Here is a 17,773-nt window from a genome sequence, read left to right on the forward strand (position 1 = left end):
AGTTGTGTCTGACTCTTTGCAACCCCGTGGACTGTAGCCCACCAGTCTCCTGTGACCATGGGATTCTCCAAGCAAGAATACTGGAGTAGGTTGCCAATTTCTTCTGCAGGGGATCTTCCCTGGCCCAGGGATTGAAATGGGTCTCCCACACTGCAGGCAGATTCTTTACCAACTGAGTCACCAGGGAGATCAGTTTCCTTAGAGTAGCACAAGCTAAATGGAATATATCAATGGACTGGAGGGACAGAGATATTGGGATGAGGGGCTGGAGGAATGAGAAGTACACAGGGAACACCAGAGCAACCTCCTCCTAATGGTTTCAGGAACGGAAATGCAGAAGAGGAACTCTGGCCCCTTGTCCTGAAATTCTTCCTCTTTCAAAAGCTGTTACTGAAGGCACTGAATGGAGATTGAGGCAAGAAAGATCTCAACATTAAATAGAGAGGCTGAAAACTCCTCAGGTTGTTGAATTCCAAGAAAGATGTATCTGTTGGGGATGGTGTGGGGGAGAGAAAAGGGGAAGGTGAATATGGAAGAAAAAGAGGAGGAGGACACTAGAACAAGTAGAATCCCAGCAAATGGCAATTCAGCTGGAAGGGGAGGATGAGGTGGGGCCAGAAAGAGCACGTCACGTGGAGGTGCCTCTGTGTGTGTTCTCACTGATTCTGTATCATCGTGGACCTTTCCTGGAAGAAAAAGCACAGAGGTGAGCCTTGGAGGAGAAGTTGATCCATGTCTACAAAGGAGCTTCTTAAAGGTAGGGATCCACAGAACCCTTCAACTGCCCTTCAACTCAGGGTAGAGTTGAAGGAAAGGAAAAGGGTTCTGACAAGCCTGTAAGAGCAGCTGCCTGGTGCCTTAGAGGAAATACTGAATATGGAGTCAGGAAGCCTGGGTTTCAAGTCGTAGCTCTGCCACTGGTTACCTGTAGGTCCTAAGGAAGTCACTCTGCCTCTCTGAGCATCAGGGTCCTCCCGTGTAAAAGTCTACTCTAGCTGGGAAGTCTATGACATTTATCATTTATGTGCCAACCAAGTTCATTTATAGCTGGAACATCATTATTTTTGAGTCAGAAAATGACTCTTCTGTGGCTGTTTTTGTGCTTGGTGATTTGGGTAATTTCATTTTTGTCTGCCAGTAATATTTTAGTGTTGTTCCCTTTGAAAATTTCTAACCTATCTCTTTTGAACTGAGCTGGAAAGAGAAGGGTTTTTGCCCTTGCCTTGACAAAAGGATGCTGGCAAATAGGGTGTCCCAGTCTGCCTTGGACTGAGGGGTTTCCCAGGACCAGGGACTTTCGGTCCCAGGCACGCTGGAGGCTGGGTTGCCATAGTGGTGGGGAAGACTGGGGCTGGGAGGTAGCTTGGAGGAGGGGGCCTGCAAGAGCTCGCCTCCTGTTCTCTTTCTACGTGGAGTTTCCCACGAAGCACCCCCGACCAACCGGTGTGGTGGTTTTCATTACAAGGCGTAACTAACTCCCTGTTGGGAGGCTGGTGGAGATACAGGGATGGGAAGCGAGGGGCAGCCTTCAGACCAGTCATAAGCCCCACCTGAGATAACTATTGCCAGGAAAGAAGCTGAAATGCTTGACTAGCACTGATGCTGTGGGGATTTTCCCTTTTTCTTCAAAAAAACAGAAAAGACCAAGTGGAAAAAAAAAAAAGTGATGAGTTGTGAGACAGGCCTTGGGCCCTACGCAGCCCCAGCAGACAGCGCGCAGTTCATTTGTTTAAATTTGCAGCTGACGGCTGCCACCTCGCTATAGGCACCGAGCGGAGAACCTCTCAAAATCAGACAGTGGCCAGTCGGCTGACATACTGCTACAACCATGAACTACCCCCTCACTCTGGACATGGACCTCATGAACTACAACCTGGAGGACCTGGTGAGTACAGACAGGTTGCCCAGGAATTCGAAATGCCCTGGGCCCGGGGCCCAAGGGAAGACGGGATAGTCCCCTCCCACAGTGGATCGGCAGACTCTAGACAGGTTCCCTGGTCCCTGCCTTTTAAGGTTTGATTTCTCATTCCATGGATGCAGCAGATAAATAGAGCTGATGCCTTACATAGACATCCTTTATTTGGAGGGGACTGGAAGGATGGGTTTAGGTCCTGCATCCTCCCTGGTGTGTTCTGGGACCTAGAACAAGTCACTTTGCCTCTCAACTCTTCAATAGGATCTCCTCTCCTCATCTCTTAGGGCTGGAATAAGGGGTACGTGGGAAAGTACGTTGGAGCCTTTCTTCATGTCCAGAGGCTGGCACTATTAGCCGACCGATCAGTGTGTATTTAGTCAGCTCTTGCTATATGACTGTCATTGCGGCACGACACTCTCTCTTGGGTAGAGAAGTTGAGAGCCTGGTGTTGACCCTGAAATAGCTTATGGGCTAGCCAAGAAGTAAAAATGACTCACTGGAAGCTTGTAGACAAGGATTATGTGCTTAAACCGAGGAGATGGTTGGCAAGGGAGAGGACCCCAGTGGGCTGGGGCAGGTGGTGCTGAGCTAATATCAAGTGCATGGAAGAATCTTGTGTTAATCCTAGAAATGTCTTAGAATATGTTGTGGTCTCCCTTTGAAGACTGGGCTCTCTAGAGACAAGGTATTCTTGGGTGGGCTGAAAAATACAGTCCCCAGCATCACTCTCTGCCGCCCAACCATGCCTGTCCTGTGAAGCAGAGGAGCCCAGTTGCCTTGGTCATCACTGGGTCCCCGAAAGATGTATGTAGGGGACCACTCAACCAGAGACAGGAGGTGCCTGTGTGAGGGCAGTAGAGGATGGTTTGTAAGGATCTTTTGGACACTTTCTTGCGGCCTTTTCTTCCTTTCCCCCATGGCGGAGGACACTTCTAGGGGAAGAATTTCTCACTCAGTCTGGATTGGATCATGAAAGGTCCAAACCCTTTCTCCTCTACCCTCCAGCTCTCCTGGCCCTAAACTCACCCTGAGATGATCCCTGACTCCCTCTCACTCCCCTGACTGGAGTCTATACTGTAACTCCATCAACCGTGTTCCCACACTTGCTTGGAAAGTTCTGCCTCTCACTTGCCTAGACCCCAAGACTTGGAAGTATACGTAGAACATGGGGAGGTGGGGGAAGGGCTAATTACCCAAAGTCTGGCTTCTCAGATCCTAACCCCCAGATAAAAGCAGAGTCAGAACCATCAGTCTGATCAGACCTGCTGCTTAATTTGTGGGACCCGATGCAACCCAAACATGTAGGTCTCCTATTAAGAGACCTGATGCAACCTAAATGTGTAGGGATCCTATTAAGAATTTCAAGACAGTGACAAGAGAGCACCAAGCCAAGCATGGGGCGCTTCTAAGTGCTGGGTGCTGCGTGACTGTCCTGGTAGCACGCCCATAAAGCTGGCCCTGAGTCCAATCAGGCTAAAACCCCACAGCCCTGACAAGGCAACGTGCTCTCGCCCTGGCCCCCAGCTCTGGCCCCTGCCTTCCCTGATTAGGTTACAGGGCATCTTCCTTTGCCTGCAGCTTCAAGCTGACCACGAGCCCTGACCCAGTTGGATATCACAGTAACCAACTCAAGACCTGGCTGGTTCTGGCTTCTGAGAAACCTCAAGAGTTCCCCTAACAGCACGCTTCACTCCACTGCGTGACCTACTAGAGACAGGTGGTGGCAGGGGGCAGGGGGACAGTGGGGCACGTCCCACATACCAAAGAAAACCAACAGGCCGGGGAGAGAAACCGGTGACTCACTTCATGTCATACCTCAATTGGGTGGTCTCAGGCCTGGGAACCCAGTGGGCCTGAACCACCCCATCCCCATCAGAGTCAGGCCAGGAGCCAGGAATCCCAGGACCGCCCAGGCCCTGGACTCGTCTTTAGCCAGCTCCTAGTGCTTCATCCCACCTATGCTCACCTCCTATATATTCACCTCCTATATATTAGGGCTGTTGTCTCCTCAGAAGCACAGACCCTCTCTCCACCCCCACCCCTCACAGCAGGACCTTGAGCAGTTTCGACAGCCTCCCCCACAGCGTCTCCCCGCATAAGAGCCCTGGGACGGCAGGGCGGCAGAAGAGGCTTGCGTGCACATGCTTCTCACCAAGTGTGTGCTGATTCGTGCTATTCTGCTGGGGGTCTCAGCTCCCCATCTCTCTCTGGAGTTAGTCTGGCTTCTATTCTGTTTCCTGTTCCCTTCCTTCTCCTTGTCCAAATCAAGTATCAGTTCAGCTTCCCAGAACACTGAGTTCTAGACTTCAATGCTGGGTTAAGATCGGTGCGGGGAGAGGGGGCTCTTGGCCATAAACCAAGTGTTGGCCATCCCGTCTTCCCTCCCTCTTCTTGCATCTATTTTAAACATCTATCAACTGTTTTAAATGTCCATTTTCTTGAGATGGATTGCTAATTGCCACGAATGGAGGATCCAAACGGAAGACATCTAGACGGCTAGGTGCCAGAAAGAAGTAGCCAGGTCCCTGGGGTGGGCATGCCAGGGACCCATCCTGCTGGGAAGGCAGATCTAGGCAGACCAGGAAAAACCTCTGTCTACAGGAAGCTGGACCTGAAAGCATGGAGCCTCCTCTAGAACTAGGACCTGAGGCACCTCCAGGGGCCAGTCATAAGCTGCATCTCCAGCCCCACCCAGCACACCAGCCATAGAGTAGGGGGAACCTGGCCCAGCCCCAGGGCCTGGATTCCCCGACCCCTCCCCAGGGATGACCCCCACAAACTATGACTTCAGCGTGATCAGAGCATCACAGGATGCAAAGGCCGTTCACACGCGCTGTCCCATTTCATCAAGGAGGTGTCAAGAAGAGGAACCAAAACCAGCTCAGGCTGTTTCTGGGGTTTACCTTGGGGGAGGGGAGGCTCACCCCCCTCCCAAACCAATCAGAAATTCCCAGAGGAACCCCAGTGGAAGGGGCCCCACCTGGGGGTGATTGGTAGGGTCCGATAAGGGCCAGCCTGGGGAGAGGTCGGTGTGCGAGAAACCTGGACTCGGGCACATAGACCATAGTCTCCATCAGGAATTCTCACCTTCAGTGACGAAGCAGACTGTGGCTGATCCACTCCTCTGGCAGACTGGCTGAAAAAATGGCCCTGAACTCGCGCTGACAATCAGGACATAAGGATGAGTCTTCTTTCAGGAAGGATGGGACAAAATGTTTCCAATCAGTACTAACTCGGGATGTGGTATCATATACACCCAAGTGACATGTCCACCTGTCCCTTGCACAGTGTGGCTCTGTCCCCAAAGTGTACATTGATTTGGGGCACCAAGGGGGACCCACTGAAGCCTAGAGACTCAGTGCAGAGGTAGGGGTAGCTTAAAGTCTCCACCCAGAACCACACCCAGAGTAGTGTCTTGTTCCTCATGGCCAAAACCCTTGGGTGGAGATGGAAGAGCAGCCTGGCAGGTCACTCTTGAAGGCTAGGGGTGGGGAAAGGTGGGGAGATGTGACAAATGGCAAGCCAGAGTCTCAGATGGTCTTTAGGGAGTGTGTGCCCTCTAAAGGAAGAGGGGGTACAGACCTCCACCCTTGCCCCTCAGCCCAGCCTCCATCCTCAAGACACCCCTGGCATCCCTCAAGCCACTGAAAGCCAGAATAAGAGACACCCTGGCTGGCCCCGATCACAGCTCCCGACTCTGGATTGGGAATGTCCAGCCAGGGACATAAAAGGAGATGGAGCCTGTGTGTGCTCCCCGCGCCTCTTGCAGTCTGTATGACTCAGGCCCCTGGAGCCCTGGACTTGGGCCTGGATGAGCCAAGCCCTCAGCAGCCCTGCCCCCTTCCTGGGGGCTGAGAAGCAAAGTTAGGCTGAGCCATTCCCTCCCTGCAGGCCAGACAACCTGGAGAAGCAATGGCTCCCAAGCAAATGAAGATAAGGCTGAGAACCAGCTCAGGGCAGGGCATGACAGCCCGAGATGTGGAGCATCTGGGAGCTGTGAGCAAGGTGCATCTGAGAGCAGCGCCCAGCCTCCTTTCCAGGGCAGGAATCCCTTCCACACACTTGGCCTCAAATATTCCTCTTCCTCCCAAGTGCCCCAACTCATTGTTGGATAGCTAGAACCTGTTAGAAGGCTCTTTCTGCTTTGACTGAAACACCCCTGACCCCAACCTCGGCCCATTCCTCCTGGTCTACCCTCTAGAATCTCACACAGTAAGTCCATCCTACCCTCTCACCAAGGGCATTCTTTACAGTCCTTGAAGGACCCAGCTGTCTTTGACTCAAGTCTTCTCTTCCCTGGATGCCAACAGCCAGCGACCTGGAAGCTTCCTACCAGGGCGGGGATTTCCGGACCCCTTAACCAGTGGCCACCCTGGTCCAGCCCAAAGGAACTGGGTTGGTGGCAGCTGCCCACCTACAGGTTTCTGTTCACCTAGATAAGGTAACGGAGCCCTCCTGGCAGCCACGTCACTCTGTTGACTCATCTGAAGCTTGCTGTCAACAAACTCTCGAGTCTTTTTTCTCATAAACAGTTAAGTCGGGTCTTCCCTCATCTGTCCCTGAAGAGTTAAAGTTTGAAACCCCATCTTGGTCTCTACATTTTTCCTGATCAATTCCATCTGGTCAGTTTGGGCCTGTAGTTCTGGGTTGTAGAGAACTCTGCATCATCTGAAAATGTCCCCCAGCTGTGTCACCCAGGACAGGGCTGAGTGAAAACAAGGAAAGGATCCAGGGCAGACCCCTGGGGAGGGTCTGAGACAACCCCCCGCTGCCCACCTGCTGACACAGAGACCCATCAGCAAATGTTTGTGAGCTTCACACAGGCCAGGAAAGGGCAGCAAGGTAGCCTCATTATTTAAAGAAGTCAGATGGGGCCTGGGGGCCTTAATTATCCAGGGAGAGGCCTGGGTCCTACAGGAGATCCAGAAGAAGGAAAGAAAGGGGGAGCAGGGGAGGAAGAGTAACAGTTGCAATCCCAAGCATTTAAAAAATGTTTTGTATTGATTCACTTTTTATTGTGCTGGGTCTTCATTGCTGCGTGGGCTTTCTCTAGTTGCAGTAAGTGGGGGCTACTCTATAGTTGAGGTGCAAGGACTTCTCATTGCGGTGGCTTCTCTCATTGCAGAGCGTGGGCTCTAGTGCCCTTGAGCTCCAGTAGTTGCGGCTCGTGGGCTCAGTAGTTGTGGCCCACGGGTTTCCTTGCCCTGCAGCCTGTGGGATCTTCCGGGACCAGAGATTGAACCCATGTCCCCTGCACTAACAGGTGGATGCTTAACCACTGGACCACCAGGCAAGTCTGGAACCCCAAGCACTGCAATCCCATCCTCCCTTCTCCTGGCACCACAGTACCAGGACACAGAATGTTCTAGCCCCCACTCCTGCCCCTCCCCAGTGGTCATAGCAATTTTCTACCTAGATTCCTGGCTCTTTGCTTGGCTTCATCACCGTCACTGTGTTTTCTTGCTTCCTCTGAGGCCTGGTCCCCAGCCTTTGTTGGGCTACTATCCACTGGGTACCTGCTCATGCTACATGTGGTCATGGCCCCACCTGGCTCATGTCTGAGGCTATTCAGGGTACACACTGCTGTCAGAGTGTGTGTGCCTGAGGGCTGTGGGTTCCTGAAACTTGTCATAGCAAAGAATGAGGCCATATCACCCACAATGAACTCCCTCTGGGTGTGAGTCTTGAAGGGCCCTTCTGTCCCCGTTCCCATGATATTCAGGATTCCCGATTTCTGATTTCCCGCTGGGCCAGAGTCAGCCTTGTGCGATTACCTCTCTCCATGATTTGGGGAAGGGTGAGGGTGCCGGATCCCCTGGCTGTGGGAAATGGTTTAACACGTGCCACTCCCGGACCCCAAAAACCTGTCTGTTTGACACCTCCTGCTGAGCGGTATCGCAGCCTCTCAGCACTCCTCAAACCAGCTTCCTCCATCTTCTCCTCTCTGCCTGAGCGTTCTGCTGAACAGCCACCTCTCGGCAAGAAGGAAGAGACAGCCCCCCACCCCCCTGACTCCCCTATCCCAATGTGTGCGTGATAAGTCGCTTCAGTCGGACCCTGCGTGACCCCATGGGCTGAAGCCCACCAGGCTCCTTTGTCCATGGGAATCTCCAGGCAAGAATACTGGAGTGGGTTGCCATGCCCTCCTCCAGGGGATCAAATCCAGGTCTCTTACATCTCCTGCATTGGCAGGCGGATTCCTTACCACTAGTGCCACCTGGGAAGCACCTCCCCCCAACCCCCCCACCCCAGCCATCCTTCTCTAAACCTGGTTCAGGGGATGGGGGCTCTGGAGTCCAAGGGACACGTCTCTCTGTGTTGACTTTAACCCGTCAACCTAGATGCTTTAGCCAGCAGGTCTTGAGTGGTCCTGGGCCAGGTAGGCTGGCTGCACTGAAGCCCTCCGCTGGGCGGTGGGACTGCCAGGCTCCCACCACGAGGTAGATGGAGTCCAGCCTAGTCCCACTGACTGCCAAACCCTGCACCTCTGCTTCTGTCTCCATTGCTTTGTTCTGCATGAAGACAGCTCATCTCACTGCTTTCTCCTTAACTCCTGCTGAATTTCAGGATAAATCAAAGGGTTGTAGTCAATGACGATGTTGGAAATAGCTCCCAGTATGGATGGAGAACTCGATAGGCTTGAGGCTGTCAAGAACTTTGGAAGGAGGCAAGACCTGAAGAAGGGGAAGGAGGAGTGTCTGAGTCTCTGCTGGGGCACAGAGAGGAACTGCCTTGAAGTCCTGGAATATGAGGGTCTCTGGTCTTCTTTCGAAACTGCTCTCTGAAGCCCATCCAGCATGTGCAGCATACATGGCCTTGTAAGGGGGACACAGAAGGCCTGCCTCCAGGAGTTTGCCCTGTACTGAGGCCATGGACATCCCGGCCTAAGTGATGTAATAAAGGCACTTGTGACAAAAGAAGAGAGAATGGACTGGGATGGCCCAAAAGTTTGTTCAGCTTTTCCCATAAAATAGTACAGAAAAACCTGAACAAACTTTTAAGCCAACCCAATAATTCCAAACAGAAGAGTTAGGAAGGACATAGGAAGGTGGGATTGAGTGGGGCATTGAGAAAAGCATAGGAACAGGTAAGCTTTTGCAAGAAGACTCCTCAGCAAAAGGAAGAATTTTAGACACAGGACTATATTGGAGTGATGGGGGCAGGCAGTCAGGAGGACGATGAACCTGGAGAGGAATAAAGCTGTGAAGAGGAAGAGATAAGGTTTGAAAGGTCAGGGAAATATACATTTTGCAGCAATGCAGAGGTCCTGTAGGGGCGTTTGGACCTCACCCCACTTCCCACGTGCCCCTAGCAGTACCCGCCTGCCAATGCAGAAGACACGAGATGCAGTTTTGATCCCTGGGTCGAGAAGATCCCTTGGAGGAGGGCATGGCAATCCACTCCAGTATTCTTGCCTGGAGAATCCCAGGGACAGAGAAGCCTGGCGGGCTACCGTCCAGAGGGTCACAAAGAGTCAGACATGACTAAAGTGACTTGGCACACTGGCACTATGAGCTTATGGCTTTTGAATGAAAGCAAAAGCATATTCTTAAACAAAATCTAGTATGTGAAACGCTACATGAGACAAGGGTGTCCTGGTTTCAAGGAGACTCTCTCCTTGCCCTCCACCCCATCCCTGGTAAAGCCTGCAAAGAAAGTTATGGACTCATCCCCTATGGGATGCCCTCCAATTAGTTCTGAAATTGAGTGATGTAAGGTAAACATCTCTCCCTAAGAGAACATACAGATAAACCTCATCTGGTTTTGAGCGCTGCATTGTAGTCTGCTGTGTGAATGCATGGATGTTGGCGTCTTCCAAACTTCTATTGAGGAACTTGATTCCAAACATGACTTTTTCTTATAATTTGCTTTGCTATTAAATAAGACTAACACATTTTAAATCAACTATTCTCCAATAAATTTTTTAAGTATTAAACTGATAAGAAAATCACTGCTTAGAGGTAACAGGGAACAGTAAAAGATTTTAAGCAGGACACTGATGTAATGAGGTTCGTGGGTTGGAAAATTCATCCTGCCCTCTGTGTAGGAGCTGGACAAGAGTGGAGAAGTTAGTGGGAATGGGACTGTGGGGAGACAGTAGACCTCAGCATGAGCGTGAAGAAGGGCTAGAGCTTTGGTCCGGGCGAGCCTATGGCTCTGCCACTAAACTTATGTATCCCCCCAACCCCTTCTTCCAGAACCACCTGCCCCAGGAACCAGAAGGAAAGACCCAGGCTGGGGAATGGGTCTTCCCACCATTGAGAGCGAGTGGATGACCCCCAGCTGGGGTCCTGGCTAGCAGTGCAGCCACCCCCGCTTGTGGGGGGACCCTCACTTTCCAGGAAGGAGGGCACCCAGAGCCTGGGTGCCGAGTCCCTGCTCCCATCCTCTCTCTCCCAGGGGTTCATCATTTCTAGAAATGTCTTTTTGAGCCCACATAAGTTGGTTATAAGTGGTTTTGAAATGCCGTGGAGGGGGGTCTGGTTAGGGGAGGGGTAGGAAGAACAGAGCTGGGAAGTGAGGAGGAGCAGGTGCAGGGGGACAGCTGTGAGTGAAAGGTATGAAAACAGGCACCCTGCCTTCCTTTGCGGTTTGCTCAGTAAACAACCTGAGTGCTGGCAGGGCGGGGGAGGTGGGGGTGCAGGGAGGGGGGAGGAGTGAGCGTCCGGAAACAGAGTGGGCACACTTCACTTGGAGCCCTCCCCAGTCCCCCACCACCATCACCCCTGCCGCAGGATTCACCCCCACTCCCCACCACCCCTGTGCCTCCCTTACTTCCTCCTATCACTCTCCTCTGCCTCTGGGCCCTCTGCTTCCGAAGTGGGAAGGGCGCAGAGTAGCAGGCAGGGCAGCCCAGGCATTGCCGTGTATTGGTGGAAGTTATATCAACATGGGTTCAAGCAGACCCGCTCTCTAGCAAGACATCGGTGAAACAGATATTACATACCTGAGCTTGTTGTGCATGTTAAACAAAACAAGGGGCTCCCACGACAATTTCAGTTATAAGGAAGGCACTCAGGAAAAAGGGGACAAAATGAGAGGAAGCCAACAGCCCATATCAGCATTCAGCCCTTCAGCAGGATCCTGGGCTTTAGTAGGGCTTCCCAGGTGGCTCAGTGTAAAGAACCCACCTGCCAATGCAGGAGCCACAGGAGATGCAGGTTCCATCCCTGAGTCAGGAAGATCCCCTGGAGAAGGAAATGGCAACCCACTCCAGCATTCTTGCCTGGGAAATCCCATGGACAGAGGAGCCTGGCGGGCTACAGTCCACGGGGTCACAAAGAGTCGGACACGACTAAGCGATTGAGCACACACGCACGCAGGCTTTAGTGCCCTCTGTCCTGTCCAGAACTGGAACTCCTTATCCCAACCAGATTCATTCCCCAAATGGAAGTCCTGATCCCAGTCCTCCGAGCCTTCAGCCTTCCACACCTGAGGACTCAGAAATGAGAAATGACTTACAGGTGCACAGCCCTCCAGAGTTCATATTCCCACGCCACGTTCCCTCTTTAGTCTTTAGTCTTTATATTTAGTCAAAATAAAGTTGGAAAAGGCAAAGTGATTTGTTGGAGGAACATGAAGGGAAACTGGGATTTGATCTGTGGGCGGCCTGGAGGCACAGGGACAAGAGCAGTTAGCTTGCAGGGTTGGCGGGAGAGGGGAACAGGATAACTCTACCAGGGAGTCAGGATCCCTCTCCGAGAGGAAAGACTGGTTCTCAGTTTCTGCTCTCCTGTCTCCTTGTCCTTGAAGTACAAGGAATTAGGGAGCTACAATGACAGTACGGAGACCCCCATAAAGGAAAACCATCTCTGCCTCACCGTCGAGGGGCCTCTGCTGACCTCCTTCAAGGCCGTGTTCATGCCCGTGGCCTATGGCCTCATCTTCCTCCTCGGTGTGATGGGCAACATTCTGGTCCTGGTGATCCTGGAGCGTCACCGGCAGACGCGCAGCTCCACTGAGACCTTCCTGTTTCACCTGGCGGTGGCAGACCTTCTCCTGGTCTTCATCCTGCCCTTCGCCGTGGCCGAGAGCTCCGTGGGCTGGGTCCTGGGCACCTTCCTCTGCAAAACCGTGATTTCTCTGCACAAGATCAACTTCTACTGCAGCAGCCTGCTCCTGGCCTGCATCGCCGTGGACCGCTACCTGGCCATCGTCCACGCCGTCCATGCCTACCGCCACCGCCGCCTCCTCTCCATCCATATCACCTGTGCGACCATCTGGCTGGCCGGCTTCTTCTTTGCCTTGCCGGAGATCCTCTTCGCCAAGGTCAGTGAACCCCATTACAATGACTCCCTGCCGCACTGCACCTTCTCCCAGGAGAACCAAGCCGAAACCAACGCCTGGTTCACCTCTCGCTTTCTATACCACATTGGAGGATTCCTGCTGCCGATGCTGGTGATGGCTTGGTGCTACGTTGGGGTGGTGCACAGGCTGTGCCAGGCCCAGCGGCGCCCTCAGCGGCAGAAGGCAGTCAGGGTGGCCATCCTGGTGACAAGCGTCTTCTTTCTCTGCTGGTCACCCTACCAAGTCGTGATCTTCCTGGACACCCTAGCGAGGCTGAAGATGCTGGGCAGCAGCTGTGAGCTGGACGGCTATCTCTCCATGGCCATCACCATGAGCGAGTTTCTGGGCCTGGCCCACTGCTGCCTCAACCCCATGCTCTATACCTTTGCTGGCGTGAAATTCCGCAGTGACCTGTCACGGCTCCTGACCAAGCTGGGCTGCCCGGGCCCTGCCTCCCTTTGCCAGTTCTTCCCCAGCTGGCGCAAGAGCAGCCTCTCAGAGTCAGAGAATGCCACCTCCCTCACCACCTTCTAGGTCCCAGCCCCCTCCCCTTTGTTTCAGCTTTCCTCGGGGCAGGCAGTGACGCTGGCATCGCAGGAGCTGAGATCCTAAGAGCTTGCCTTGGCCAGTATCCTCATACAGGGCAGCTGGCGGAACCAACCCCTCCTTCCAGTACATCCTTGCCGGCTCTTCTCCCAGGCTCACATCTAGGCTGGGGTCCGGGGAGGGGACAGGATCCCAAAGGCAGAGCCAAGGATACCTGTGCCCTCGGGCTGAGGACCACACTTGCCTTCTCTCATCTAAACCACCCAGAGCTCGAGGAACAACTTTTACCTCTGCCCCTGCCAATAGGGAAAGTCATTCCCCTTCCAGAACATGGTCTGTCATCTTATGGACCACATACCTCCACAACCGCCCGCATCTCCTCCCACCTCACCTGCCAAAAGAAACTAGAAGCTGAGCACCAGGGGTCGGATGGAGGTTAAAGCCAAAGAAAGGTCAGCTGGCAACAGAGCGTGTGTGGCCTTAACATGTCTCAGTGACTAACAAGCCCAGACATTCTTTCAGGTCACCAGCCCTGCGGTGTTCTGACCAGGCGGAACGCTCAGGCCGACCCGGTCCACGTGGCTGCCTGGCTCTGCTGAAAATGGCGCTGGGCCAGCCCCACATCACTGGGCCCTGGGAGGTTTACCGACTCAGGGCAGACTCCAGGCACCCTCGGAGACAAGCCAGCGTCCTAGAGAAGACGTGAGGACAGCTGAGAGGAACCCAACCAAGGAAAGGAAAGATTCTTCTTCCCCAACTCCAAGGAGGCACACATCTTCACCAAAGCCAGCTGTCTTCTCTGCCCAGGGCAGAGAGCTCCCAGTATGATCCAGGGCCCTGGTGGGTGTGGGAGCTGATGGGGAAGGAGATAGATACGTTCCCCCCACCCCTCTCCCCACAAGCTACACTGCCAGGGAAACCCCTGGAGCCGCAGCAGAGGGGGCACTTAGCCAAGAGTCGGTGGAGCAAGACCTCCTGAGGAGACACATTTAGAGTCCCTGGGGGTCATCTCATCCAGCCCCCTGCCTGCAGGCCGGGCCATCTTTCTGTGCCTCAGTGAGAGCCGAGGAGCACCCCCTTGGGCTGGGCAGTGTGACAAGCAGGCCTGGGCAAGGAAGTCCTCAGGCTCCAGGAAGCTGAGCCCTGTCCCGAGAGGGTACTACTCATATGGAACCGGAGGAAGCTGCTCCGTGCCAGTCCTGCTCCTGCCCCCTTGCCTGCCACCCTGGCCTCTGGTCTGACCAGAATGGGACATCAGGGACTCCCGCACTTGCCGAGGGCACACGTTGGTTGCTCAGGCCCACTCAAGCCCGTCAGCGGAGGTCCTTAAGAAGCCTCTCTGCAGGGAATATTAGATCTATGACCCAGGGGACTCTTGTCTTCACCATGGAACACTGGAGAACCCTGGGGTCCCCTGTTCCTCCCAGCCTCCAGTAGGAAGCTGGGCAATGGAGGAGCCAGACATGAAAGAAGAAAGCAAGAAACTAGATGTTTAATTTTGTCTTTTTAATAAAAAGGCACCTATAAAACAGGTCAATACAGTACAGGCAGCACAGAGAGCCCCGGAACAAGCCTAAAAATTGTCTCAAAATAAAAACGAAGATGTCTTCACATATTGTATTTATATATTTATATTTATATATATATATTTATATAATGGTACAAAATGGCTGGGGGTGTGGCCACGGATGGAGGGAAGCTGGCCTGTGGAGTTCACCTTGGAAAGCTAGTCTGGTGGCAGAGGTGGGACGAGAGGGGCAGGGGGAGGGCGTCAGGCCCTTTTCAGTTTGACCCGTCTCTCCTCTGGGCAGGAAACACTTAAGAGTCAGCTTGGGGAGTCTTGGGTCAGGGGTGGGAGGCTCAAGGGCACGGGGCCCAGGTTGGACACAGGGAGGGAACACGTCTGGCGGGGCGGAGGGCAGGTGGTCCCTGAACCCAGAGCCCCAGGCCCTGGTCCCCGGGGAGGGGCTGGGGGAGGCAGGAGCCCACAGCCAGCCCTGGAGGAAGCGCTTGACCTGGCCGACGGGGGACTGAGGACAGCACCAGACTGGGAGAAGCGAGGACAAATTCCCTTTGTATCACAGCTGCCGACGGGAGACCAGGCCCCCTCAGGTCAGGAAGGCCAGGGACAGGCAGAAGACCCCTCGCCGAGAAATGGCCCTGGGTCCTGGAGGCGGGCACGGAAGGCCTCAGCCAGGGAACTGCCCCGCCACCTCACAAGGCAAGAAAGGAAGTGAGAAAAGGAGAAGTGTTTTACTCCTGGGGCCAAGGTGGGGGCAAAACACCCAACTGTGTATGGCTTCAGCTCTGACCAGAGGAGGAGGGAGCTCTTCTGGGAAAGGGCCGGGGGCTGACTGGAAGGCAGTGGCTGTGCCTGGGCGGGCAGGGAGCCCCGAGCTCTGGGCAGAGGGACCGTGCCAGTGAACCGCGGAGGAGGCAGAGACGCAGAGGCCCTGCTCTGAGCCAAACACTTTCTCTACTCTGTCCTCAGCAGGTGGAGGGAGGGAGACTGACTGGGCCTAACCCTTTTCCTTCCTCCTCTGGTGATAGGAAGTAGGTGGCAGCCTGGGGAAAGAGCTGGGGCCCTGGGGGCTACCTGGCCCGGAGCCACTGCAGCAGGCAGGGGACCCTCATGGCCCCCTCCACGCCGGGGGGCCTCCCACTCAGCCTCCGCCTCGTCCTTCTTTCCTTCAGCCCAGACTGGGGACCAAGGACTTCAAGTTCTGGCTTAAGATGTAGCAGCAGGGGACACCAGACAGCCACAGCTGGGAAGCCAGGGCCCCCGTGTCGCCTGTGTGGGGCAGACACGCGTGCACTTGCACGCGCGCTCCTGAATCGCTCAGCAGCAGACAGGCTGCCGCCCTGGGAGGCCTCAGCCCTGCTGGGGCCCACCAGGTGGAAGCCTAAGGTGGTCTGACCTCAGTTTAGGTGTGGGGGTGGTAGCTATGTCATTTCACCGCTGGAGGAGGGCACGGGAATGGTATCCTTTCTGGACCCAGAGACACTGCCCTGCAGCGGGTAGGTGTGTCAGACTGCGTGCCCCTGGGTCCAGGGGAAATGGAAGGGGCAATCATTTGAAGGGGCGGGGGTGGGGGGCGCGGGGAGGGTTTCTTTTATCCTTTTTTTTTTCTGAGTGACTTCTATCAAACACAGAAATACAGCACACGCACAAACCGGCACAAAAGCGCAGCGCTCTATTTACAGCTACAGCTGGCGCCTGCCCACCTGGCCAGCCGCCTGCAGGTTGGGGTGGGAGAGGGGGTCAGCCACAGCAGGGAGAGGAACTGAGGCAGAAGACAGAAGGAAAAAGACGGGGTGGAGGAGGGCAGAGAAACCAAGAGGAGGAAAGTGAAGCGCCAAGAGGAGAGAGCAGTGGGATGGGGAAACAGAGGACGGGGAGACTTCTCTCCTTCCAATCCGGCCAAGGATTCGATACAGGGATACAGGGACACAGGACTCGGACAGCAAAGCTGAAGAGGGTGGGTGCAGAGAAACAGGAGAGGCTCCATAGGACTCGGGAGGAGAAGGGGAGCGGCGGTCCTAGCGGCCAAAATGGAACCAAACTCACCCCCCCGATCCCCCACCCCACTCTGCCACTTCTCCCTAAGCTGCCAGCACATCTGGTTTCCACAAATGCCGCTCCCCACACAAGCCCCCTCCACCCCACCCCTTGACCCAGGCCATCCCAACACTGGAGGGGAAGAAACTTTTTTTAAGGTTATCATATTTGCAACATGGCCCCAGCTCCAGCCCCTTGCCGGGCCTGCTAGAAAGGCAGGTTGGCCATGCCACCCGGGGCCGGGAGGTAGCCCATCTGGTTGTCCAGAGACACACTGCGCTGCCGCAGGGGGTGGGACACCATGAGGTTCTGCTGGGGCGGGGGGCCCAGGAGAGAGCCCTGTGGGGAGAGCATGTGGGGGGGCTGGCTGTAGACCTCACCCCCCACGCCCCGCTGCTTCATCAGCATGAAATTCTGCTGGGTCATGAGGCCCTGCGGGGGGGACATGACCCCCTGGTGCAGGCCGTGGGGCACCATGCCCTGCTGCGGGGGCATGCCTGTCCTGCCCAGCAAGGACATCTGTCCAGGGTGGCACATGGACATGTTGAGCCCCCGTTGGACACCCTGCTGGCCCGGGAGGTTGGGGGGCCGGGAGGGGGTCTGCTCCGCCATCATGTTCTGCAGGTTCATAAGATGCAGATTGGGGGGCTGGGCCTTGGGGGGGTGGCTCTCGCTCTTGGGGAAGTACTGGAGGGTGCTGCTTGGCTTCTCCGAGGGGATGATCCTGGACAAGTCGAACTCGGGGATCCCCGTCGGGGTGGGCCGGATCACCTCGCTCAGCTCGGGGTCATTCAGCACTGATGCCACCCCGGGGAGCACGCCCGGGGGGTACGCGTCGCCCATGCGGCTGGCCATGCTTTTGCCCATCAGGTGCTGCTGGGGGGGCATGGGGCCTGGCGGCTGGCTGGGCAGGTCCTCTGGGGGCAGGGCCATGCCTGAGGGGTAGTGCTGCTGCAGGCCAGGGCCCCCGCCCCCGCCCCCACCAGGGGTCATGGCACCGTGGGGCTGCTGCAGCCGAGGAGGGAAGGGCATCATCTGGGAGGAGCTGGGCACCGGGCCGCAGGGGGCACTCAGGGAGTCTGGGCCCCCTGGAGCCATCATCATCGAGTTCTGAGGGGGCCCTCCTGTCCCCTGTGCGTTGGGGTGCAGTGGAATGTTGGAGCCCAGAGGGGTGGGGGAGGGCAGCATGGCAGGTGGGGGCTCATGGGACAGGGGCTGCTGGCCTGGCAGGTTCATGCCCATTGGGCTCTGGGCAGCAGCTGAGTTCAGGTGCATCTGGTTGGGCTGGTTATTGCTGATTCCTGAGGGGAAAGAGAAACGGGGGTCAGGAACCGTGTGCACCCAGCTGGAGCAGGCTGCAGAACTCAGTCCTTTCTCCATGCCCCAACCAGGCTGGTGCCAGGGGTGACGGCTTTCATCACTGGCCTGCCCTAGCTGCGAGGACAGGGACCCGAGGCATTTAGGTG

General features: G+C 55.2%; 2 protein-coding genes across 7 annotated transcripts in view; one reads left to right on the plus strand and one right to left on the minus strand.

Moving 5' to 3' along the window:
• The first annotated feature begins 450 nt into the window (after positions 1–450).
• Positions 451–14,361, plus strand: CXCR5 (C-X-C motif chemokine receptor 5). Its single transcript, XM_061440520.1, has 3 exons — positions 451–757; positions 1,638–1,885; positions 11,669–14,361. The coding sequence occupies exons 2-3, from the start codon at positions 1,829–1,831 to the stop codon at positions 12,734–12,736; spliced, it is 1,125 nt and encodes a 374-aa protein (XP_061296504.1). The 5' UTR covers positions 451–757; positions 1,638–1,828; the 3' UTR covers positions 12,737–14,361.
• BCL9L (BCL9 like) overlaps positions 14,234–17,773 on the minus strand; it is a 28,177-nt gene continuing 24,637 nt past the window's right edge. For all 6 annotated transcript variants that reach the window (XM_061440519.1, XM_061440517.1, XM_061440518.1 and 3 more), the window contains one exon: positions 14,234–17,608. In XM_061440519.1, the coding sequence (XP_061296503.1) occupies positions 16,515–17,608 (1,094 nt within the window). In that variant the 3' untranslated portion in view covers positions 14,234–16,514. The remainder of the gene's footprint in view (positions 17,609–17,773) is intronic.

The sequence above is a fragment of the Bos javanicus genome, chromosome 15, assembly GCF_032452875.1.
Source record: "Bos javanicus breed banteng chromosome 15, ARS-OSU_banteng_1.0, whole genome shotgun sequence".
In the NCBI taxonomy this organism is placed as follows: domain Eukaryota; kingdom Metazoa; phylum Chordata; class Mammalia; order Artiodactyla; family Bovidae; genus Bos; species Bos javanicus.